Here is a 23,419-nt window from a genome sequence, read left to right as displayed (position 1 = left end):
ATAAGAAGGTTGTCTGGGCCAAGGGGCCCAACTCCCCAGCAGTGCTTTTCACCCCAGCCTCTCTCCTATTAGAATTGAAGCTCTGAAGCTGCTAACTTCATTCTTCCAGCTGCTACATTGCATTAGGAGGGACCTCAATAGACCCGCCGAAATAGCCTCCTGATGTGGCTTGCCCATGCAAGCTGCTTCTGTTGTTTCCAGGGGGAACTGTTGGGCAGTTGTTTAGTGGAAGGTGGGGGGACCAGCTGCGGCTTGTCCTAACGAATGGGGGGGGGCAGCAAATGAGGTGCAGCTGCCTCTGGCTCCTGGCAGCCCGATTGCGCCTGTTTCTCCCAGCCTGCCCCACCCCTGCATTAACAAGAGCTGCACTGCCTGCAGACTGGCCATTCATCAGGTAGAGCTGTGCCCACACAGCTTTACCTGATGAATGGGCAGCCTGCAAGCAGTGCAGCTCTCATTAACAGAGGGGCGCCATCAGGCTACTGGGAACCAAAGACAGCTGAACCTCATTTGGTGCCCCCCTGACACCTTCGAAGGAGCTGCTGCTGGGGGGAGCTGGGGGGTTATGAAAGTGGGGCACGAGGCAAGGCCCCATAGCAGAACAGGGGCTGTCCTGCGGGCGTTTGCATGCCCATATATGGCAGTGCCCTGACTCTCGCTAAAGACTGCTGTGGCCCAACCCTGCTCCCAAATCCTTTCAACAGCCTGTAGCCCTCAACAGTCTCGTGTGTTTCTGAAACACACACCATAGCTTAAGATTAGAGCTGCAAGGTTTAATTGGGTTAATTGGTAGATCATTCAGCTAAAGCTCTGGTTGGTTGATCAATGGGGACAAATTTTAATTAGTGGCATTAAAGGCACGCTTGCTTATTTCTGAGGCTTTTGGTTCAGGGATTCTGCTGCTGTCATAAGGCATTAAAGATGGTCTTTTCTTCCAGCATCTACTGTTCAGGTTTTGAGAATAAGCACGTGTATTTACCATTGGCTGAGTGCCTGCCTTTGAAATGATGGCCTGAAACGCCTTAATTGCTTGGCCGGCTAGCTCAGATCAGTCTGCGGGCTTGATCTGGGCAAAGGCTCACCAGAGGTCAGCCCCGGGACCCTGGTATCGGGCCATGACGCTAAGGAATTAACCATGAGCTTCTGACCATGTGCAGACTGCTTCGCCCTTGCTGCCCAGCAATGGCAAGGAGACGCACTCCAGGAGTTCTAGCATCTCCCCTTTTAAACATGCCTTGTCGAAAAGCTCCTATCTGCAGAAAAGGAAGAACTAAGTTTGGCTTAAAAGGAAGAGTCCCGTTGCGGAACTGAATAATTGAACAAAAAGCTTTGTGTGGGGGGGAATGGTTGCTGCTGGATCTGGGGTTTGCTTGGATCTGCTTCTGAATCCTTTGCTCGCTCCCTAAATGTTGGGCCCACAACTAAATGGTGAAATAAGCAGACACGTCATTGGCTGTTCTACCCCACCCTCCCCCAAACCGCCTGCCACTTTCCTTTTAAATTGTCGCTAAGGGAGACAGGGTCTGCAAGCTCTGTCATCAGGTAAATATAGCTCAGCCCCACAGCTGGCTGCTTGGCAGGTCTCTCGACATACTGGAGGCACGGAGAGAAAGGCAGGCAGGCAGGCAGGCCGCAGCCATTCCTTTGCATGCCTCCAAAACCTTAAGCCCTCCTTGGATCCCTTCAGCTGGGGCAGGGTCAGTCTCCTAGCAGGGGCAGCAAGCTCCAGCTGCTCTCAGAGTCTGTCAGGTCTAGGGAGGGTTGGGTGGTGGTGGTGGTGGTTTGTTTTGCAGGCCTGGGGGGTCTCAGCTTGGGTGTTCCCCTTCATGGGGGGGGGAGTGTTGGATGAAAGACGCCCAGAGCTGAGAAGGGCCCCCAAATAGTTGATTTGTCTTCTGAAGAGGGACATCCTCAGTGCACATTAGCTCATTTTCAACCCATAATAAGCTCTTGCTGCCCTTGCTCTTTGCCTGCCCTGGGCAAAATGTCTCTCCGCTTTTCGGGAAGGGGATGCAAGAGCAGGGGCTGAGCACCAGGGGCGAGAGGGGGCTGCTATTCCAAGGGAGCCCAGAAACCCTGCCAGATGTGCTCTCAGTTCAGCTTGCTGAGAACCTTGACTTTCATGTTTATCTTGGGCGGGTGCCCCTTTCCCCATAGAGGCAGGAGGGCATTCTCTCTCTGCCCATGCCTGCGTCTAGCAAGGCAGCCGCCGGAGATCAGAGCTTGGAGGAGGAGCTGCTGAACCAACAGAGGCTGGCAGCTGGCGAAAGGGTTATGGAGGAGCAAGGGGCCCCATCCCTTCCTGGAGCCAAAGCTGGCCCTGATCCCAGGCAGGTGCTTGAGTGGAGCACCTCCTCCTCCCAAGGAAAGCCCATTAGGAGGGAGGCCCTGAGCAGCCGGGTGAGCATCCCTCTCTGGTGCTGGGGTTTGGCCTTGTCTCAGCATTGCTTCCCGCCCCCCCCCGACCCCCTTTGGGTCTCAGGGGCAAAGGAGGGGGCTTTGGGGACAGGACAGGAGCCTTGCAGGGAGGCACCAGGTCCCCCAGACGCCGGTGCTCCTCCAAGGGGGTGGCTGCAGGAAGGGCAGCAGCTACGGCTGCTGTCAGAGGCTGTCAGGTCTAGGGAGGGTTTTTGTTTTGTTTTTGCAAGCCTGGGGGGGTCTCAGCAGGGTGTGCCCCTCCTCTGGGAGATATCCCTGGGTTGGATATCCAGGTGGCCAGGTGGGTCCTGGCAGCACGGCACTCCCATCCTGGGAGCCCCTTGATAATGGGCTCGTCCATCGCCAGGCTGGGTTGGAGGAGGCAGGAGCCTTCAGACCGACAGGACAAGCAGCAGCACGAGTGAGGCCAACAGCAATCAAACAGAGGTGGTGCCTGCAGGACCCATCCAAGGCCGCTGGTTCCCGTGCAGGAAACCCCGGGGAAGTCCCTCCAGAGGCCAGCACCTGCTTGCAGCAAGCTTTGCTCCTCCCAGTCCCCTGGGGCTTCTGTGTGTCTAGCTAGCTCAGTCCCTGTAACGTGTTGGGGGGGAGGCTTGGGCCCACTGCTTGAGAAGACTGACCTCCTGTGGAAGGAGGCAGGGAGGCCTGGAGAGACTTTGCCAGCCTCTCTGCCCATGCAGCAAGAGATGGGAAACCTAGGGAGGAAGCTGGGGGCTTCTCTGTCTCCTTGTGTCCTTCTCTAAGCTCCTTGTCAAGGCAGTCTTGACTCTGCATCTTGCGGAAGCTGAAAGGCAACAGCCATCTTTTCCTCTGCCAGAGAGGATCAAGGTGGTGTTTCTTCAAGTTCCCTTGGAGCCTCTGCCTGTTCCCTTTCCAGAATCCATATTAGGCAGTATGGGCCACCTGGCAAGAAATAAAGCAATGCATTCTATTTTATCCCCAAGAATGTCATGGCATATCCCAGGGTTCCACTCATGGATGTCCCAGTGATAGCCTTGTTTTCAGCTGCACTTATCCCAGGCAGAGTCAAGGCCCCAGTGAACAGTGCATGGAAGCCATCCTGAGGAAGACCCTGGAGGACTCTGCAGCTTTACTAGGTGCATCTCTTTCCAGCTTGGGCTTTGCCAAGACAAGTTTATCTGTGGGCAAACTTTCCTTGCCTGAGCTTAGGATCTCCCAAAGATTCAATAATATTTCAAAAGACGTCATTGATGGCTGCTCTCCTCCGCCCAATTCAGCTCCACTCCTGAGCAACTGTTTCTAAAGTGGCAGCCGCAAGAGATGTGTGCCTCCACGACTGAGATTTGGATGTGCATGCTCGGTTTACCATTTTCAGACGCTGAGGTTTCTGGGGAATCTATAGGTCTGGAGCTAGTAGAAACAAGACGCAAGATGGAGACTTTTTCAACAACCAAGAAATACGACATGGATGCCTCTTTGCCAGTCTTTGCAATGTGGAACTCTGAATGGAGCTCAGGAATTCAACAGCTCCAAGGAGTCCAAGTGGCCATCCTGCAAGACATCTGGGAAATAATCCTCCAGCCTTCCCCAGAAGCTTGCTGATGCCAGACCTGCTCCACACCCTCAAAGCTATCAGTGGCCATATTACTCTCTGCACTGAGATGGGATCAGATGGTCACGAATGCCTGGGTGAGGTAGACTGCTTGCTGCATTGGATTGTGCTCTGGTGTTTGCAGAGAGCTCCGGAGACAAGGAGGCCTCTCAGAGGTCTAGAAACGCTCTCACGTGGCCATTCAGCCTCTTATGGAAACTGAGTTGCTTCCTACCACTATTCATATGGAAATGGTCTGTTGTTGGAAGAGGAGTCCACATTTCTGCTCGCCTCCATTGCCCTTTGGTGAGGGTGACAAGAGATCAGCCAGCCTTCCTCTCCAGCCTGGAGCACGGATCAACCCCACACATGTACTGAGCTTGGGAGGGCACAGCCCAACTGCAGAGAAGATCCCTGCCCACTCAAGCTCCAAGCTGGAAAAGAAGGAAAGTGGGGGTTGGCTGTTTTGACACTGCACAGCCAGAACACACCAGGTGCCTCACCTATCCAACACCAAAAGAAGCCCCAGTGTTCCTTTCCAGCTCTGATGGAGGAAGGTTGGGGCTGAACTCATTCATGGGCAAGTGAGATCAGCACCTGGAAGCTACAGCAGTGGAGGCCCAGCACCTCTTACCTGTCTACTCGGAACACAGTTCTGTCTTGGAGCTAGGCCCCTGGAAAATCAAGGACAGAGTGAGCCCCACCCCCTTCTTAGGTGCCAGAATGAAAATGTCAGGCATTACTCAAAGGAAGGGGTTGTGTGTGAAAGGGCCAGATGCTTGGATGTTGGCCTCCTCTCTCTCATAGGGACTTGAAATGTTTTTCCTAAGCTGTCCAGGAGGCGGGGACTGATGCAGATTCAAAGGACGTGCTTCAGATTTAGGGTAGTTTGTGTGATGAAGGTGGGGAAAGGCCAATATTGTTGGCAATTTCTTTGGATACAGACTTTGATTTTCTAGGGGAGGACTAGACACACACACACACACACACACACACACGCGCTCCCTGGGAAGGAGGGAATGTACGGCGGCGTTCCTTTTGCTGCCATGTGACCTGATGAGGAAATAGCAAAAGAATTTCTGGCTGCAAACCCAACACATAGTGCTTTATAAAGCGGTGGGGGGGAGCCTCAAAATTCCTCGGATTATTCCTCCGGGAAGACTGGGGGACGTTAAAAACCGTCCCGCGCAATGGGAAGCCATTTGCCCCACAGCCCATAGCTGTGCTGGAAGGGGCTGCTTGGGTGAAACTGCAGGCCGGAGCGTTGTTACAGCTGCCCCCAGTTAGGGAGGCCAAGCAAGATGGTCTCTTCCACTACTGTTAATGTCTGGTGGTCGCCTTTTGCACTGAGCAAGGCAAAGGGATAGGAAAGTCTCTCCGGATGTCTGCACAAAGGAGGCTGTTGGCAGGCTGAGCTCAGGCAGAGCGGGGGTCGGCGGCGGGTGGGGGGGGGAAGAGGAGGGAGCAGGGCCTGGCCGCTCTTGATAGCTCTGCATGGAACTGGAGTGGTTGCGTTTTATTGGGGCCGGGCGGGCCGGGGAGAGTCCTGTTTGGAGTGCATGGAGCCACTTCATGTGGGTTGATGAGAAGAATTCAGTTGCATTCAGGTGGATCATCCGGATCACTTTGGCATAACCCCTCTTGGCACATCCCTAACTCTGGAAGGAGTTTTTTGGGGTGTGCATGTCTGCTTGTCTAATCCTGCTGCCAACTCCCCTCCCTTGTTTTGAGGGAGGAAATCATATTTAAAATATGATTCGATTAACAGACAGTGCATTGCTTCTGAATTTGCTCCATGGGTTGGGCACCTGCTTTCGGTTTGCAGCACACCAGTGGTCTGGATTGCTTAGGTTGACGGGCGGGGCGAGTAATTACTTTGGGAGGGAGGGAGGGATGTGGGCTGTGTTGACAATTGAAAGAGAAATGCACCCGCCACCATTCCAGCCCCCTCAAATAGGCTGGGTTGTGTTTTTTTTACCATAATCTTGAGGGTTGTTTTGTAGCCTCTAATGCATTTTGTGGTGTTGGGGAGGAACATCTTAGCTGATGTGCCTTTCTTGCTGTAGAAGAGGCAACAGCTTTGGGTTCTCTCTGGCTGTGCTTTTCAAAGTTGTGTCCTGGGGAAATCTGGCAGTGGCTCCTCAGTGGCTGGGCATTGCAGCCTCCCCACACTCCTGGTCTCCTCCCACAGTGTCCTGCTGCAAGGCAGCATTCAAGGCAGTTCTTGAATGACTCAAGAGTCAGGGCCAAGGGAAGTCCACAGAGGGTAGTGGGCCGTGTCCTGTGGGGCTCCAAGCCTGTGCTGGGGGTTCTGCAGGAGACTTAACGTGGGTATAAAGCACTGCGGGAAGAGTCCCCCAAATACTGTGCGTTGGAAAACCACTGCTTTTATGAGAGCAAGGAATTGGTTGGCAGTGGTTCTGGGCACTCAAGGAGCTGGGGTCTCGCCATTACAAATAATTTTGCAGTGCTTCTGCAGCCAGTTTTCCATTGAGTCGTTCCCGGCTTTTGCAGTCAATGCGTGTGCTTGTTTTGTATTGTGTCTAGGACAAAAACTTTTGCCCTTCTGGTTGGGTTGATTTCCACATGGAACATCTTGCAGTTCAAGCCCGGTTTGGGAGGCTTGAACCTGGATTGGTGGGGGGTTGGTGTGGTTCTTTGTTGAAGAACAGGAGTCTGCACAGGAAAAGCAGAAAAGCTGATCCGCACCCTGGATCCAGTGGGATTCCTGATGTTGGGTCTGCAGATGTTGTTGCAGTACACGCCCCATTGTCCTCAGCCACAGTGGCCTCTGGCTGGAGAACCCTCTGCTCCAGATGAACTGCTACCAGTGGTTGAGATCTTTGGCCATGCCTCAAGGTTGTATATAGCATGTGCTTCTCCTTCCTCTGTTTGTGTGAAGGATTCACATGTGTGGCGGCGGCAGCAACCCATCCGTACAACCCTCTTCCCTTCTGCAGCTGAAGTGGGATGCATGTGGCCCTTCCTTTCTGACTGTGCCCCCCCTTCACGTTTTCAGTGAAAAACAAAGCCGGGGGACAGACCTGCTAGAGTTAACCAAATTGACTTTTGTATGATGCTGGATTTCTTTGGGAGTGTGCTGTAACCTGCCAGAGAGGGCTGGCTGTGATTTTGAAGTGGTGTGGGAAAGGCCCTTTGAGCATGCTCAGGGGAACTCTGTTCGGTGTGGTTGCCACTATCCTGTAGTTAGAAACTGGTCTTGCCTGAGCGAAGTCCGGTTACCTTTTGAGTAGCAAATGAAAAATTGGAAGAAAATGCCCTTGGATTCTTATTTATTTATCTATCAAATTTGTATAACGCCCCAAACTTTTGTCTCTTAGCCTAGTTGAAAGAGCGGATCTGTTCCCAAAAAGATGCATGTGCCCCGTCCCATTCCTTGGTCTGGACACTTCTCAAACTGAGGAAGTGCAGCCAGGTGTTCCAGGAGCAGGCTTAGAGGTCGGTCCATTGCAGGGGTGGGTGGGAATGCCCTGCCCTGGTTAGCCTCTTGCTGGTGAGTGCAGGATCTGCTCCTCCCGGTGCTTCACTCATCCCGCCCCCACCCGCAGATCCAGCATCCGCTTCGGCTGCACAGCAGCCTCCCCCGCCTTGCCATTCATAAGCTCATTTGCAAGTTCTTTAACTGTTCTCTCCTGGGGGAGGGGGAATCCAGTGTTAGCGATTTTAAATAGTTTAAAACCAACACCAGCAGTATAATATGTGTATGGGGGGCGGGGTCGCTTATACACCTTTGGAACTGGCAGGTACCGTTGTCTTAATGTCCTCGTTTTGTTCAGAGGCAACGTAAAATGCACTCTGCACACGTTCAAGGCAGGCGCTTGAGCCCCTGGCCGCAAATGAGGCATCGGTGCCGGGGAGAAACGGGGCGGGCTTCTCGTGACCTTTTACGGAGCCGTGCTGGTCTAGCGCGTTGCACTGAGCGGCGAACGCCTCCCGCGATGAATGCCGGCGCGAGCGCAGCCTGGCTGAGACCCGGGCAGGCGGGGCAAAGGGGGAGGCGGCAGGGCAAGGAGGACCCCCCCCCGCGCTGCCGCCCCTCCCCGCTTCCCAGCTCAGAGGGCAACGGGGCGTCGCTTTCCTTTGTCAGGGGATCTGCGCGGCGACCCCCGCCCCAGCCAGCAGCCGCGCCACGAGGCAGGCTCCTCGTTCACCGTTCAAAGGGCAGGGCAATCAGCTCGCCTTTCCGCGGCGGGGCGTCCCTGCGCCCTCCCCACGCCGTGCCCAGCTGCCCCTTCTTCGCAAGTTCGCAGGCTGCTGCCTGCTGGCGCGCCCGAGTTTCCACGCCACGCTCCAGCCGTTGGTGGCCGGCCCGGCCCAGCCCGGCCCAGCCCAGCCCGCCCCTCGAGGCGCCTCTCCGCCTCCGCCCGCTGATCTCCGCCTCCCGAGCTCGCTCCCGCCTCCCCCCCCCGCGCGCGCGCATTGGCAGCAGCGCGCTGGCCGAGCCCGGCTCTTGCAGTCCTGGGCTCGGGCAGCTGGAGCGCGCCTGCCGGAGTTGGCTTCCCCGGGGGGCGGGTCGCTGCGTGGCTTCATCGGCCAGCCCGGCCCCCTTCAAGGGCGGGAGGAGGAGCGGCGGCTTGCCATTCCCCCCTCCCTCCCTCCCTCCCTCGCGTCAGCCCGCCCGCCTTCGTTCCTGCCTTCCCTCCCTCCCTCCCTCCCTGTTCGGCGGCTGCATCCATCCGAGCCGGCCTCGCCGCGCAGCCTTTTGTTCCCGCGGCAAGAAGTTTGTGCGCGAAGGAGGGCCGTGACAGCTGCAGCGCCCGCGCCCTGGAGGCCACGGCCGCTCCCGCTCGCTTCCCATGCAGCCCACGACTCGCCTGCTGCCCGGGGAGGCGGTTCCCGCTGCCGCTGCTGCACACAAAAGGCTCCAACTAACTTCCCTCCCGTAAAGCGGCGGCGGCGGCGGCGAGCCGGAGCTCCGTCCACCTGCGCTCCGAGCATGGCACGACGACCCGAACGCAGCAGCAGCAGCAGCAGCAGCAGGCGGCCAGCCAGCGCGCAGCTCCCGGGGCCAGCCCCCCGGAGAGGCCGATCTGCTCTTGCACGCCTCCAGCATGCAGGGGACGAGCCGAGCGCGACCCCCAGCCGAGCCTAGCCGAGCCTAACCTGGCCGAGTTTCCTCCCGGGCTGCTGCAGCGCCTTCTCCGCCGGCCTCGCTCCTCCTTCACCCGCCGCTCTGGTCCTTTCTCCCTGCCATGCCTGGATGAGGGCTGGACCGGCTCGCGGATGGATGCCCCGATGCTGAGCAGGCAGGCAGGGCCCGACTTTGCCTGGCATGAGGAACTTCCTGGGCTGGGGCCGCGAGGCATCGCCGCAGCCGTCGGGGGCCGGTCCCAGGGCAAGAGCCGCGCTAGCCGCGGCGGGCGAGGCGAGGCGCAGCGGCCGCTCCTCCGGCGGGGACTCGGCGGGGGAGACGCATCTGCCACCGCGGCACCAAGAGGAGGCGCGGGGGAGGCCGGCCCCTTCTGAGCCTTCCCCAGCGGCCGCCCTCGGATCCCTGGCTTCTGGAGAGCGGTGCCGGGGCCCAAGAGCAGCCTTGCCGGGGAGTCCTCCTTGGCCAGTGACTGCGAGACCAGTGTTGGAGGTTTCTGTGGCTCCCCTTCTTTTCCAGAAACCGGTTGCCTGGGACGGCTGGGCGCTCCGCAGGTGCTCTGGAATGTGTTCGCTTCTGGAAGCTCTTCCAGGCCAAGACTTTCCCCTCCCCTCCAGAATGCCGTTTAACTTCTGGGGAATTCAAATTGTGGCCGCCTAGTCATTTTAGAATTGCTGTCAGTGGGATTTTTAAAGCATATATAGAGAGAAATTTTTTAGAGGATTTATATACTACTTCTAAACAAAAGTTTAGAAGCAGTTGACATACGTTGTTTTTTAAACGGAATGCATTTCTTTTTGTTGTGGATGGGAAGCTAACCAGGGGTTTGTGGGGGGAGGATTCTTGCTTGCTGTGAAACTGCTTTTGTGGGTTTAAAAAAAAAGATTATTCTGAATTTTTCTTTGAAGTATGGGCAAGCCACTAAGCAGGCCCGACTGTTTAAGGCAGAGTCCTGCTTGCTTGGGGAAAGGCGAGGATGAGGATGGGTATATAGAAGACTGCTACGTTCCTCAGAGGTCGATCTATGACACCATGAGGATCAATGAGCAAATTGATCAGGGGTCCAAACTGAGCCAGCCTTCCAAGAGCACCCTGGAGAAAGGAGACAGCAGCACTATCTCCAGCAATGGGACTTTGGGGGCCCCCAGTGTCTTTGAATCAAAGGCTTCGGAGAGCAAAAAGTTAGACGAGAGAGTCATTTTTGATGCCTTGAAACTTAGCAGTGATGTCTCCAAGTCGGCACCGGCACCACCGAGGAGGCGGCCGAACCCAGAGAAGAAGGAGAACGTCAACAGGCGGTCCTGGAAGTCATTTATGCCACCCAATTTCCCTGAATTTGCAGAAAGAATTGAGGCCTCCTTGAGTGAAGTCTCAGAAGCAGGAGTGTCTAACCCATCCTTGCAAGAGAAGCAGGAGTCCCCCACCATGTTAGTGGAAAGTTCCAGGCAGCCAGACCTGGGGGAATCCATGTCGGAACCACTGACTCTGGAGCACGTCTCCAAACCACCTGGAGTCCCAGAGATCCAGGAGGTGAAACACTTGGGTGAAGCCTTCTGCGAGTTTTCTCAGGACGAATGCCAGCCCCTCCTGGAACCGGAAGACATGGTGGTTGATCTCACAGGTGGCAAGTGGCGGGACGACCGACTCTCGAGTGCCACGTGGCCACGGGTGGTGAAGAATGCCCTCAAGGCAGGCCTCAGTGCTGGGCGCCATGACACCTTAGAGGCAGATGACTCCGAATGTGTCATAGAAACGGTGCCCCTGTCTCCGTGCCTGAGTGAAGAGCTCCTGGATCCAGGGTTGAATATTCTCATCACCCCCAATCTCCGAGAAAAAACTGAGTCGGAGCTGAAGTTTGAAGAGGATGAGCGATTGATCATGATGGAGGCTGAGGAAGAGTGGGAGGAGGGCTTGCTGTCACAGAAGAGAGAGGCTGCTGAGAAGAGGAATGGTTGCTTGACAGACATTTCAGAAGAAAGGGAACAATTAAGCTCTCCTGCCATGACAGTTGCAGAAGCAGGAGAGAACTTTGCTGGTGTCCAGGGGACCTCTCGGCACCCATCTCCCTGGCAAGAACTGTGGGATGACTCAGAGTTGCAGCCTGTCTGCTCTGTTCCGGTTCCCCAGGAAACGCACCGAGACTTAAACGCTGCTCTTGGAGAAGAGGAGGAGGAGGGTGCCTGCAGTGCTGAAATGATGACAGTCCAACTAGAAGAGGAGGACTTTGCTTCCGGTGTAGAACCCTCTGCCAGTCCTCTGATCCCAGAGCAGTTCTCTGACACGGATTCTGTGCAGATGTTCCTTGAACTAGAAAAGCTTTGCATGAATGAAGACGAGGGAGGTGGGGTGGCCCCAGTGGATCTGGAGGGGCAGGATGTTAGTCTGTCTTTAGAAGGGCTGGACCCACAGGAGGATGTGGGGCAGCTCTTGGATCATTCAACAGAAGCTTTACAACATTTGGCTCCCCTCGAAGTCAGCATAGCAGACTCTGCTGTGGTGTCCGATCTGGAGGACTTTGATGCCACATCTGGTTCCCAAGTAGCAAGCGCCACAGAGCCCACCCTTTCGGAGTCTTACTCTGAACGGGAAACTTCTGGTGACTCTGACAAAGTGGCGTCTTCCAGTCCACCGGCTGCTGCATCCCAATACTTGCTCTCTTCCTTAGTAAGTCAGGGAGAGGAGGGCGGGCCGGAACTGGCAAAAAGCCATGGGCTCGGCAGGTGGTTGGACCCCGCTCTGAGAGAACCTGCTGCTTCAGAGGAGGCCTCTCGTTGTTGGAAAGGGCCGCCTCCTTGTGACCCCCGTGCCTCCCCAGCAGGTGGAGAGGGTGAGGAGCAAGTGCCATCTCTCCTCTGTTATGGGTCAGAGGGGAGTTCCCCAGGCCATGATGAACTTGCCACCAGTGCGGAGGAGCTGGACTCCCAGCCAGATTTTGACTTGACAAAAGACATGGTGAGCACGGAGGGCAAAGAGCTGGGTGCTTGCGACGAGCCGAACCCTTCGGAGAGGACTGACTTCTCCAATTGGGATGTCCCAGAGCTGGTTTCTGAGGATGAAATTGCCGAACTGGATAAAGAGAGCATCCTCTATGAGGGCCAAGTTAATGAAATCGAACATGTAGATAGTTCCTGGGTGCCTTTACCAAGTGGCTTTTTACTAGAGCAGAACTCTGAGGAGCCCATAAAGCACACGGACTCCTCGGAGGACCTGAAGGCAATAGACACAAGCACTTTAGGCCCACTTGAACCCACCTGTGGTGGAGAAGAGGCAGTCGGCACTAGGCTTGCTGGGGCCTCTCCGGCCTCTCCTCCTGAACCGAGCCCCACGGGCAGCCCCACTGAGGGGGGAAGCTTCCTGGAACATGGAGCCTTGGAGTGGCTTTTTGGGGAGGGTGGAGGTGACGAGGTGACCAGGGATGGGGGCAGTGGTGCTGGGTTTGGGCATGGAAACTTTTCCGATCAGGTTTCGGTGGAATGCTTGGATGCTGCACCACCTAGAGTAGAAGATGGGGCCTCCCCAGTTGGAGAGGACGTTGCTTGGGTCAGACCTATGCCTGGTCAGGAGGCCTCCGATACTCTTCCGGATGGCTCAGGAGTACTTGCCGGTTCCTTTCCTCTTGCTGTAGGGGGGCTTCCCACCATTGCTGGCCCAGCAGCTGCAGAAAAGCCCACCTTGTCGTCTTCAGCTGCTTCACCCCCAGCTGCAGGTGAGCCTGCTATGGATGCCAGCAGCTTGTCCAGCAGCGGGGATGGCCTTCCAGCGGCCAGTTGGGTGCTCGGCGAACAGGAGTTGGCTCCAGCACTGGGGAGTGCAGGAGAGAGGCCTTTCTGCCTGGAAAATAGGCCCATTCAGCCTCTGAGCAGAGAGGAGCTGCCCACACTGGAAGAGCTGGCTGCTGCCACGGTGCCCGGCCCTCCCCAGGAACTCCCTCAGGTGACCCAAGGAATGGGATTGCTCTGCGCCCTTCTGCCACTGGAGGTGGAGGGCCTTGCAGCTGCTGTTGGGCCCTCAGCACTGGAAGATGGTCTCCTGCCCCTGGCCCCTGGAGCCCTGTGGGATCCTGTCTGCACCACTCAACATCTGCCTGCTTCTGCAGCACCTGCAGCTGAAGCCAGCCAGGTCTCTGCCATGGCAGGCCCAGAATGGCCTCCCACCTCCTCTGCTGCTGGAACAGATGGATTGGCTCCAGATAATGAGGTATTTGTTTTCCAGTTACCCACATGTGGCTGTGTCAGACATTAAATCATTTTGTAGGGAGTTGGGAAGGAAGTGAGGAGTTAATCCATAGTTAACTGACACTCTGCAGTTCATGGAGTACAAAGCATGCCTGGCTCCTCCCTTCTTTTGAATCTTGGGGTCACTTTTACTTTAAAAAGGGCTGCATTTTCCAGACATTCTTAATGTAGAAAAATAGTTGAGGGGAGTGTGTCTGTGGTGGAAGAGGTGGCTGTCATTTGCTGGCTTATGTAAAATACTTCTTCCCCCTCCCTGGCCTGGTCTTGAACAGTCTTGTTCAAGTAACATTATGCTCGTTTGCTCAGAAGCAAATTATACATTTTCTGCTGAAAGATTGTGATTAAGAGTGGGTAGTTACAGAGCTCATCGCTGGAAAGATGTGTTGCTAAGAGGGAAATTGTGTAAAACAAATTCAAGCTTAAAAGCATTACATAAGTGATCAAAGCCACTCGCTTATTTTGAGGCTCTTTCAAATTTGCAGGCAACTATAAAAGTTGCTGGAAACTTGAACAAATACATTTTAAAATCTCTTTATAGAATAGCAGTTTGGATAAGAAAGGATTTTATGCAAACTCTTGTTTGCAACACTAATATTCTATAAAAAGACTATCCCCCTTTCCTTTCCTTTCCTTTCCTTTCCTTTTATTCTTTTGGTTGGGTACTGATTTCAACAGTTGTCAACCAAGCTAAGCTAGTTTTGTAACCTTCATGAGGTTTTCTGTGGAAAGCTTGGCTCAGGAGCAATTTCTCACGCTTCAAACCGTTGCAGATTTCAAAAGCTGGAAGGGGGGGAAAGCAAAAGTACCGTGAGGCCTGAGAAACTGCCCTGAAGTGGTGCTTCATCCACATGCAGAGAACAGTCCCCAACTGTGGGCAAAAGGCTGAATTTTCTTCTGTTGAAAAGCAGCCTCCGCAGCCAAAACTGTATAATTCCAACCTGTAATTAGGGGGAAAGAGAGAGGAGATGCCAAGCCAACTGAGTGAATGGGTAGTGTTTCTCTAGTTTCATTACAGTCTGCCCTATAAGGAAGAGGTATTTGATGTGACTAGTCTCTTGCCCTCAGTCCTCGGGTGCTCCAAATTGAGTGGGAATCTCTCCCAAGTTGGAAGAGATGGAGAGAAGGGGTGGGAGATTATGGGCCATTTTAAACATTACCAACCCCTGCTAACTTACTAACCCCTGCAACCCCTGCAGAGGAGAGCTGGTCTTGTGGTAGCAAGCATGACTTGTCCCCTTAGCTAAGCAGGGTCTGCCCTGGTTGCATATGAATGGGAGACTTGAAGTGTGAGCACTGCACGATATTCTCTGCAGGGGATGGAGTGGCTCTGGGAAGAGCAGAAGGTTTCAAATTCCTTCCCTGGTGGCATCTCCAAGATAGGGCTGAGAGAGATTCCTTCCTGAAACCTTGGAGAAGCTGCTGCCAGTCTGTGAAGACAATACTGAGCTAGATAGACCAATGGTCTGACTCAGTATATGGCAGTTTCCTATGTTCCTAATTTGGTAAAGAGGCACCTTTTAACATGGTGATTCGCTTTATTGAGCAGGGGGAGAGTAACTGGCCCTCTCCACCCCCAGCACAGGACCTCCAGTGACTGTTGCTGGTGTCTATCTTATGTTTCTTTTTAGACTGTGAGTCCTTTGGGGACAGGGATCCATCTTATTTGTTTGTTATTTCTCTGTGTAAACCGCCTTGAGCCATTTTTGGAAGGACGGTATATAAATAAACAAACCTAGAGGAGACCTGGGGTTTTTTTAGTTCAAAGTACGGCCCCAGCTTAGATCTGGGAGAGGACAGTGTTTAACCCTTTCTCTGTACTCTAAATCCTGCTCTAAATCCCTCCTTCAGCCGCTATTTGCGCCACACTTGGCAGGAAATTGTGACGGCTCCTCCCAGTTCCTGATGATCATACCTGTGTGATACCTTTATTTGCAGGTGGGGTGTGTGTGTGCTTGTTTGCATTTGCATCTGAGTAAATGTGTTGAGTAGCCTTGTACAGGTGGGGTGGAGAAGCCATGTTTTAGCATGAGGAGTGGGAATGAGGTAGTGCAGGGCCAGAGGCGGTGAGGCTGAGATGGTCCCAAGAGGGCTTTGCTGATCTTGAAGAAGGATTGGGAGGAGGAGGATAGAGAAAGTGACGTGCCCCCAGGGGGGAATGAGAGGGAGACAGTCTTCTGAGTTTCACTTCCCACCTGTAAGAACTGTGGGTCAGGGGGCACTGGAAGAGCCCCAGATAAGTAGAGACCAACCACCTGCTTCCACAAATGTTTCCTTGGGAGGAAGTTCAGCTGCAGTGTTCTTCGTCGCTGCAAGGCATGGGAGCTAGTGGTGGCTCCCATTATTAACCCTAATTGTTGATTAGGCCTGCGCAAAGCTTCGGCCAAAGCCAAATCCTCTGCACAGTCTCCCTGGCACCACGTGGAGGCAACCACTGGCTGGCATGGTGCAGTGCCCTGCTTGCTGAGCACTGGCGGGGCAATCTTCAGAGACATGGAGCTGCCTTGAATTGCCCTGCTGTCTTGGAAGGCACACCCAGGCTGCTAGGAAGTGTGTCGTTTCCAGCACTTTCCCTATAAGAGCTCTGTGGGCAAACTGCTAGAGTGGACTCTGCTTCCCAGCACTCTGTGCATGCCTTCCAAGATGGCGCTCTGGCTCCAGAGTTTTCCTTAAAGGAGCTGACCCCCACCTCTCGGTGCTGAGAAAAGCACAGCACTGCCCAGAGGGCGGCTTGGTGGGAAATAACTCACACTTTGAAGGTCTCTGGCCAAAGTGGGCCCCGCTTGAAAAGTACTGAAGATCACTGTTTTACTGAGTCCAGCGGGACTTGTTTCCAACTTCACATGCACTGGAACACTTAATCTGAAAATTTCAGACAGAGTCTCTCTCTCTCTCTCTCTCTCTCTCTCTCTCTCTCTCTCTCTCTCTCTCTCTCCATGCACATTTAACTTCTGTACTCACACAAATAGCTTGTGTTGACTTAATTTTCTTTGGTTAACGGAACATTTCATCTTGAAGATGCTATTTTCCTTCTGTCCCCTTTCACTCTCATTATTCCAAAAGCCCTGGTTAGATCGCCTTATCTCACTTCCGCTTCTCCACAGGCAGAGAAGTTTTTGAATTTAGGCTGGGAGGGTGCCAGAGAAGGCACAGCTGTCTCTCTTTTCCAGAGCTGCACCGTTTGCTCCCCTCTCTCTTTCTCTCCCATCCTGCCCCACGCCAGCATTAATGAAATTAACTGCAGCTCTACCTGACACATGCCAGCCTGCGGGCAGCTCAGCTCTAGATGGGGCAGGAGAGAGGAGCAAACAGAGCTCAGGAAGGAGAGGCAGCTGGGCCTCCTTGGAGGGCGTCCCCCTCCCCGGCTCCTTACGATGAGCCATCCTGACTCAAGGTCACCTTGCAAGATTAGTTTTTGTTGTTGCTCCTTAAAATATGATTTGCAAAACCGAATATAAAACGAAACTTAACAGTCAAGGGGGAGGGGTGAAGTGGGGGAGGGCCCCCCTAGGACAAATAGCATGTATGGGGGCAGGGGCTCCACTGGTACAGGGAGGGCAATCAGTTAATCTATGCTTAGGGGCATCCTCAGCATAGGTAACTGTATAGGCATTTCCAGTGGCCAGATAGTTCTCCGTTCCATATAGCCTGTGATAGGTTGCAAGTTTGTAAATAGAAAGCAAGGCTGAGTTATCTGTTCCCTTGTAGGGAAAGAGTGCTTCTGCCCTGGCATTACAGGACAATAGATCTGAGGGTCGAAAGGGCCCCCTTATCAACCTTGCACCTGAGCAAGAATTTCAACTCAGGTCTTGCATGTTGAAGCTTGCTTATTTATTTATTGTTCATTTGTTTAAAATATACTGCTCTGGGCAGCTCACAACATTGCTAAAATAGGTACAGTGTGAAATGAAAGACTTAAAAAGTTAAGCAAGTCAAAAGACCAGGCTAAAACCACATTTAAAATTGCAATATATTTTTTTCAAAGTTTCAAATTAAAAGTTATTGATAAAAAGCTAAAAACTGAGAAGATGGAGCTTGGTCACTGAACCTCACTGGCTCAACCCCTGATGCAAATTGGGCCACCTGTGGACCTGTCACAGGGAGTGTAGTCACAACCCCCTCCTTTCCGGTGGAGTTTAGTTTTTCAGCCAGTCCTGCTGACAGTGTTGGCACTTTCTTCAGTTGAGTGTTGGTGAGTCCATGTCTGGAATTCTCTGTGTATTTCGAAGAACCAAACGATGTTTCTCGGTCTTTTCTGCTGAGGCGGTTGTTAAACTGAACTTCCTTTTTTAAACCCCCAGACTTGTCTCTGGTTTCTGGATTGTACCCACACAGACACTGCAGCTGTTCTCAGTTGCATTGGGAGGTGGGGCTGCATTTGCACTGGATGAAATACCTCAAAGTCCTCTTCTGTGTTTTAAAAATACGCTTTGCATTTGAGGTGAAGGCCTGAGTGTGTAGGAAGAGGTGGCAGCATGTGCCGGCGAAGGGCTCACATGCCTGGCTTATCTGCCTGGGGCGCGTGCGTGTGTGGTCAGAGGGCCCCTTCCATTTTGGTCTCCATGATGTGCAATGTAAAACAAGCAGTTCCAGCAGAAGGGGGTGGGCGAAGCTACTGTTATGTAGCCGTCAATCCTCCTAACTACAGAATAGTGCCGTGGCTCTGGACAGCATCTTCACTTAATATCCTGGCATGTTTCCATTTCTGGAGACAAGTTGCTGAGCGTTACAAGAGAGGAATAAATTTCCATCTGTTGTCTGCAGGCAGAGTCTGACTGTCTTGCATCCCACCAGAGATCAAGAAGCTGCCTCGTACTGGGACCTCAGCAGACCTTTAGTCTCTTTGCTTTACCACTGAGGGGGACGTTTGGGCCCTGTTGGATTTGAAAATTGCTCTTAAGCTTTTGCTTCTCTCCAAAGGCTTAAAAAAATGGCCACTGCTCTTTATTTAGGCAAGGCTGTTTGTTAACCACTTCGGTTCCAAAGCAATGTTCTCTCTAATTTTGTTTATCCGTGTGAGGAATGAGTTTTGTTCTGGGCAGCAGTATCAAGGCATTGTGCGTGCACATGCATTCAGAGTGAGGCCTTCTTGATTCAACGTGAGCGGGATCTAAAATTAACTGAGCGGACATCAGAAAATGTGTGAGCATGCGCACACCTTAGAGGGAACAGTGTTCCATAGTGGTGGTGGTGGTTTCTTTCCTCTTTGGCCAGTCTTTCTCTAAGGCATGGATCAGCAGATTTTGTTGGACCAGAACCCTTATCATTCCCTGCCACATGAAGATAAAACATTAATATGCAAGCAATCTAGCCAGAACTCTTTGGCAGCATCTCGCTTGTCTTCCAGTAGTAACACTCTGATATGGGCCATCCTTTGCTTTGAAGGAGCAAGGTTTCCTCTCCCTCCCTATCATCTTACCTACTTAGTCAGGATATTCAAAAATCGGGTAGAATACTTCTTATACTGTCCTAACCACCCAGTTTCAAAAAGAAAATGGAAGAGGTAGGGGAAAGTAGAGAAAAGGAAAACCAAAACCATCCCTCTTCATTTCCAAAGCCTTTTGTCTTAAGATGCTTTTTTTCACCCACGAGGTTCCCAGACTGGGATTGAGACAAATCTGTGGGAAGATCTCATTGCAAATGCATTAACCTCTCCATGGTTTTTGTCTTTTAAAATGATAATTCAGTGCCTCGTTCCCCTGTTTTCCCAGTTTCAGTGTGCTAATTATAATATTTTCAAGAGAGGAGAGAGGGCAGAATCGGTGAGAGCTGGGTGAAGCATGCTTTGGAAGTGGTGGGCTCTCCAGAGATGGGGAGGGAGAAGGTGAACAGGGCAGATAAGCATCTCCAAGCGGGAGGAAGAGATTAGAGTTGTGTCTCCTCGGGATTGCGTGGGTTGGTGGGTTGAGCTCGGATCAAGGATAATGTGTGTGTGGCTCATTGAGGTTTTCGGAGCAGGGTGTGACTCTTTGGTCTCTTTGCCTTCCAAGTATTTTTTTTTTGGTCTGTCAGTGCAAAGGGTTGGCCTTGATCCGTTCCTTCTGGTTCCTTCCAGTTCTGAAGGCAGCAAAGAACCCATCCTGTCCAGCCCTAGAGTTGCCCCATGGCACCAAAGCCCTATGTAAATGATCCTTTGCTCTGCTTATTCCCCTTCATCAAAAGCAAAATAGAATCCAAATTGCCCTAGGTGAACATCTTTAAACACTTAGCTCAGGATATAGATACCAGTCAGTTGAAGGCAAACTTACCCTTTTCTATTAATTTAACTCAACATTTCCGGCTTCACGATTGAGGCAGTTGGTAGATTGTAAAAGGGTCAACCATATGCACTTAGGACTGTGCAATGCATCAAAGTAATCATTGGATTCAATTCAATGCAGGCTATGTTGAACTGTTTTGCATCGGATCTGATACAACATCAGGGCCAATCTGATGCAAAATTGTTCAATAATCTCTCTCATCAAATCAGATTAAATGTAGCACATAAGAAGGCATCACACACAGATACTTTTTTTTTTGGTCTAAAACTTTGTATCTCTTTTAGCTTGTCTAGGAATAGGGCAATCTTCCATATATGGAAAATGTTGAGTTGGGTGGGGAGGAGAGGAATTCTGATTTACAGCTATAGCTGACCAATGAGAGAGAGCGACTTTTCAGCCTGGCATCTGCTGAAAACATGTTGCGGTTGGTTGATCTGTGTCTCTGTTACCTGTTTGTGTCGGCAAATTGCTACAACTGAATCCAAGTCTAATCGGAATCCAATACAATCTGATTCTGTGCACAGCTCTCACGTATGTCACCAGGAGTGTACCCTGAGCTTCTTTTAGGATAAAAATGTACTAAATGAAAGCATATTGTTAAGTTTTGGGTTTTTTTAAACCACCAAAACCTGACGGTTTGCTATGGAGGTCCACATCCTTTTCCTCTTCCTGCATTTTCTCAGACGTTCCAGAAGGAGCAAGTCGATCCCCTTCAGTTGAGACTGCAGCAAGTCAATGGGGTCGGGCAGGGACTCATCCAGAGCGCGGGAAAGAACTGCGATGTTCAGGGCTTGGAACATGACATGGAGGACATCAACGCCCGCTGGAACACCCTCAACAAAAAGGTGCGGTGCTGTAAGAGTTCCTCAAGAGTGCCCAACAATATAACAAATGCTGTGGGAGGCATATATTACAATAAAGCCCCCCCCCGGTGCAGTGCTCCTCTGTGCAGACAGCCATTGCACCCAGGTAGGGTGGGTTGGTTTCCCCCCTAGGAATGAATGGGGACCGTTCCCTTCTATGGGAGAAAGTAAGTGCCCAGGGACCCTGTTCTCTGCTGCTGGTGATTCCAGCCTTTGAGAACCTAGACTGCTCCTATCTGCATAGCCCCACCTCCTCATTTGCATAGGCCCCGCCTGGGTTCTCTGGCTTGGTCGTGCTAGCACAGGGCGTCTCAACCTTGGGTCTCCCCGGTGTTGTTGGACTACAATTCCCATCATCCCCAGCCACCGAGGCCTTCATGCTAGAATGTGACAGAATGTTGGGGACAGGTTTTGAATATATGTGGTGCCATCAACCTCATTAAGAGTTTGCAGAGCAATGTAAACAACAACAAAAGAGAAGTCCCTGAAAGATGAGGTGAGGAAAGAGAGAGGCAGGAGTAGGCTACCCTGAGGAAAGAGAGGGATGGGATACACCAGGACCACAAAAAATGATGGTGAGTGAATGTCCACAGCTTAGCTAGAAATTCACTGGGCTAACTCTGCTCCAAGTGATGACTGACTTCACAGAGAGCTGGTCTTGTGGTTAGCAAGCATGAACTGTCCCCTTTGCTAAGCAGGGTCTGCCCTGGTTTGCATTTGAATGGGAGACTCCATGTGTGGGCACTGGAAGATATTCCCCTCAGGGGATGGGGCCACAGCTCAGTAGAAGAGCCCCTGCCTGCTTGCATGCAGAAGGTTGCAAGTTCCCTCTCTGGCAGTACCTCCAAGATAGAACTAAGAGAGACTCCTGCCTGCATCCTTGGAGAAGCCGCTGCCAGTCTGTGTAGACAGGACTGAGCAAGATGGACCACTGGCCTGACTGTGTATAAGGCAGCTTCCTGTGTTCCAAAGGGACATGGGATGCATTGAATTTCCAAAGGGATCTTTGGAAGGAACCAGAGCTTTATCAGCGGGCATCCCCGGTCCTTCATTTTAGTACGTTCCCTAGACCATCTGCCTTGCGTGCGGAAGGTTCCACATGCCCTCCCTGGCATCTCCAGATAGCTGCTGCCAGCCTGTGTAGACAATGCTGAGCTAGATGGGCCAATGATCTGACTCGGTATATGGCGGCTTCCTATGTTCCTAGTGTCCGTGAGGGTGAAGGGAGCCTGGGAAGCAGTTTTTGCGGTGAACTGGGTTGTGCTGCTGGCGGACTCTCAAGACACTGCTCTAGTGATGTGTGCGTGTGTGTTGGTAACTTGCAGGTCGCCCAGAGAATTGCACAACTGCAGGAAGCCCTGTTGCATTGTGGGAAATTCCAGGATGCCTTGGAGCCTTTGCTCAGCTGGCTGGCAGACACCGAGGAACTCATTTCCAATCAGAAGCCACCATCAGCGGAGTACAAAGTGGTGAAGGCCCAGATCCAGGAGCAGAAAGTAAGCAAAACCACTGTGAGGAGCAAGAGCTGTGGCTTCCCTAAGGAGGCACAGCTAGTGGCCAAGGGAAGTGCTGGATCCCCCAGGGCCTCTCGTGGCGCTGAGCTCCGCTGGCAGCCCAAGGCAAGCCCCCGTTGGCAGGGAACACTCCTTTTGCTTCCCTTCCCACAGACTGCCTGATTCTTCTCTTCTCCCTCAGCAGCGTTTCTAGTGGGGGGAGGGAGCTCTGGGAATGGATGTGCTTTGCTGAAGGAAATTGGAGGGATTTGCAGTGTGGGGACAGTCCCCCTGGAGGAGCGGCTGGAACCAGTGCCCACTTGCTGTGATTTCAGGGGACGTAAAAGTAATGAGGACTAGAAACGTTAAATGGAGAGCGAAAGCGATGGCAGCCGGTCTGGGCTGAGCAGGAGGGGCGGGAAATGAGGGCGAGTCGGAACCAGCCAGGCCTGCAGCTTGTTTCCCGCCCCGAACAGCCGCCACTGAGCGAAAGAGAAGCCAGCATACAGACTTAAGGAGAGGCATGGCGTGGCTGTAATGCTGGGAAGGAAGCCTGAGTTGAGCAGAAGGGAGAATACGTTCATCAGGCAATGGGTTGGGTGGGCAGAAGGAGAGCACCTCCCTTATCTTCACTGCTTCCTGATGCTTTGCTCCAAAGCTGCTCCAGCGTCTCCTGGATGATCGGAAAGCGACTGTTGAGATGATTCAAGCGGAGGGTGGAAGAATCGCGCAGTCTGCCGAACCAGCAGACAGGGAGAAGATCGTGGGCCAACTGGACAGCCTTGGAAGCCGCTGGGCAGGCCTCCTCAGCAAGGCCACAGCCAGGTAGGCCAAGAAGTTGGCATGGGAGCCCTGAACTGGTGTAAACCAAGCTCTGTACAGGGCTGTCCCTCGGAGTTCCCTTGCTCTGTATCCCTTCTGCTTCAGAACGCAAGCATCCTCCTTGTGGGCCTAAGTGCCTCTGCGCTGCACACTGGAAGTTTGTAAAACGGCTGTGAAACCTATTATCTCCAGCTTAGTGCTCAGCAAAGGTGCCCTGAGTGTCTTTCCTGTTCCCACGCTGCTGCAACGTTCCAGTCAAACGTTGCTCCAGAGACTCTCTCGCTCCTGTGGTCAGAGGGCAGCATTAGCAGAAAGAAGGAAGGAGTCCCTTCATATATGCGGCACAATAGAACTCCTGCTCACCCAGGGCCAACCTGGGATATATCCATGTTTGTAACTTGTTAAGTATTCATTAGTAAAAATGGGACACGTGTAGGTGAAGGAAGGAAGAACATGGAATCACTCCAGTTCAGTCCAGCATGGCCTGTGCAAGAGAACTTCCCAAAGTGGTGTTGATCCGTGGCTTAGACTCTCTGTTCCTCATTGCCACTCTTAATGGTACCCAAAAGTTGTCTCCTCTTTACGGTCAGGCTGATTTTGCTTGGTGGTGATGGAGAGTGCTTTCTCTAGTTTTTGTCCTGTGACAAA

At 52.8% G+C, this 23,419-nt stretch overlaps 1 protein-coding gene across 30 annotated transcripts in view; it reads left to right on the top strand.

Moving 5' to 3' along the window:
- The window catches only part of MACF1 (microtubule actin crosslinking factor 1), a 362,956-nt gene that overhangs the window by 284,699 nt on the left and 54,838 nt on the right, over positions 1 to 23,419 (top strand). For all 30 annotated transcript variants that reach the window (XM_053267998.1, XM_053268004.1, XM_053268005.1 and 27 more), the window contains 3 exons: positions 20,277 to 20,438; positions 21,782 to 21,952; positions 22,608 to 22,774. In XM_053267998.1, coding sequence (XP_053123973.1) covers positions 20,277 to 20,438; positions 21,782 to 21,952; positions 22,608 to 22,774 — 500 coding nt within the window. The remainder of the gene's footprint in view (positions 1 to 20,276; positions 20,439 to 21,781; positions 21,953 to 22,607; positions 22,775 to 23,419) is intronic.

The sequence above is a fragment of the Hemicordylus capensis genome, chromosome 7 (genome assembly GCF_027244095.1).
Source record: "Hemicordylus capensis ecotype Gifberg chromosome 7, rHemCap1.1.pri, whole genome shotgun sequence".
Taxonomy (NCBI): Eukaryota; Metazoa; Chordata; class Lepidosauria; order Squamata; family Cordylidae; genus Hemicordylus; species Hemicordylus capensis.
Note: the sequence above shows the minus strand (reverse complement) of the source record. Positions and strands in the feature narration are given on the sequence as shown.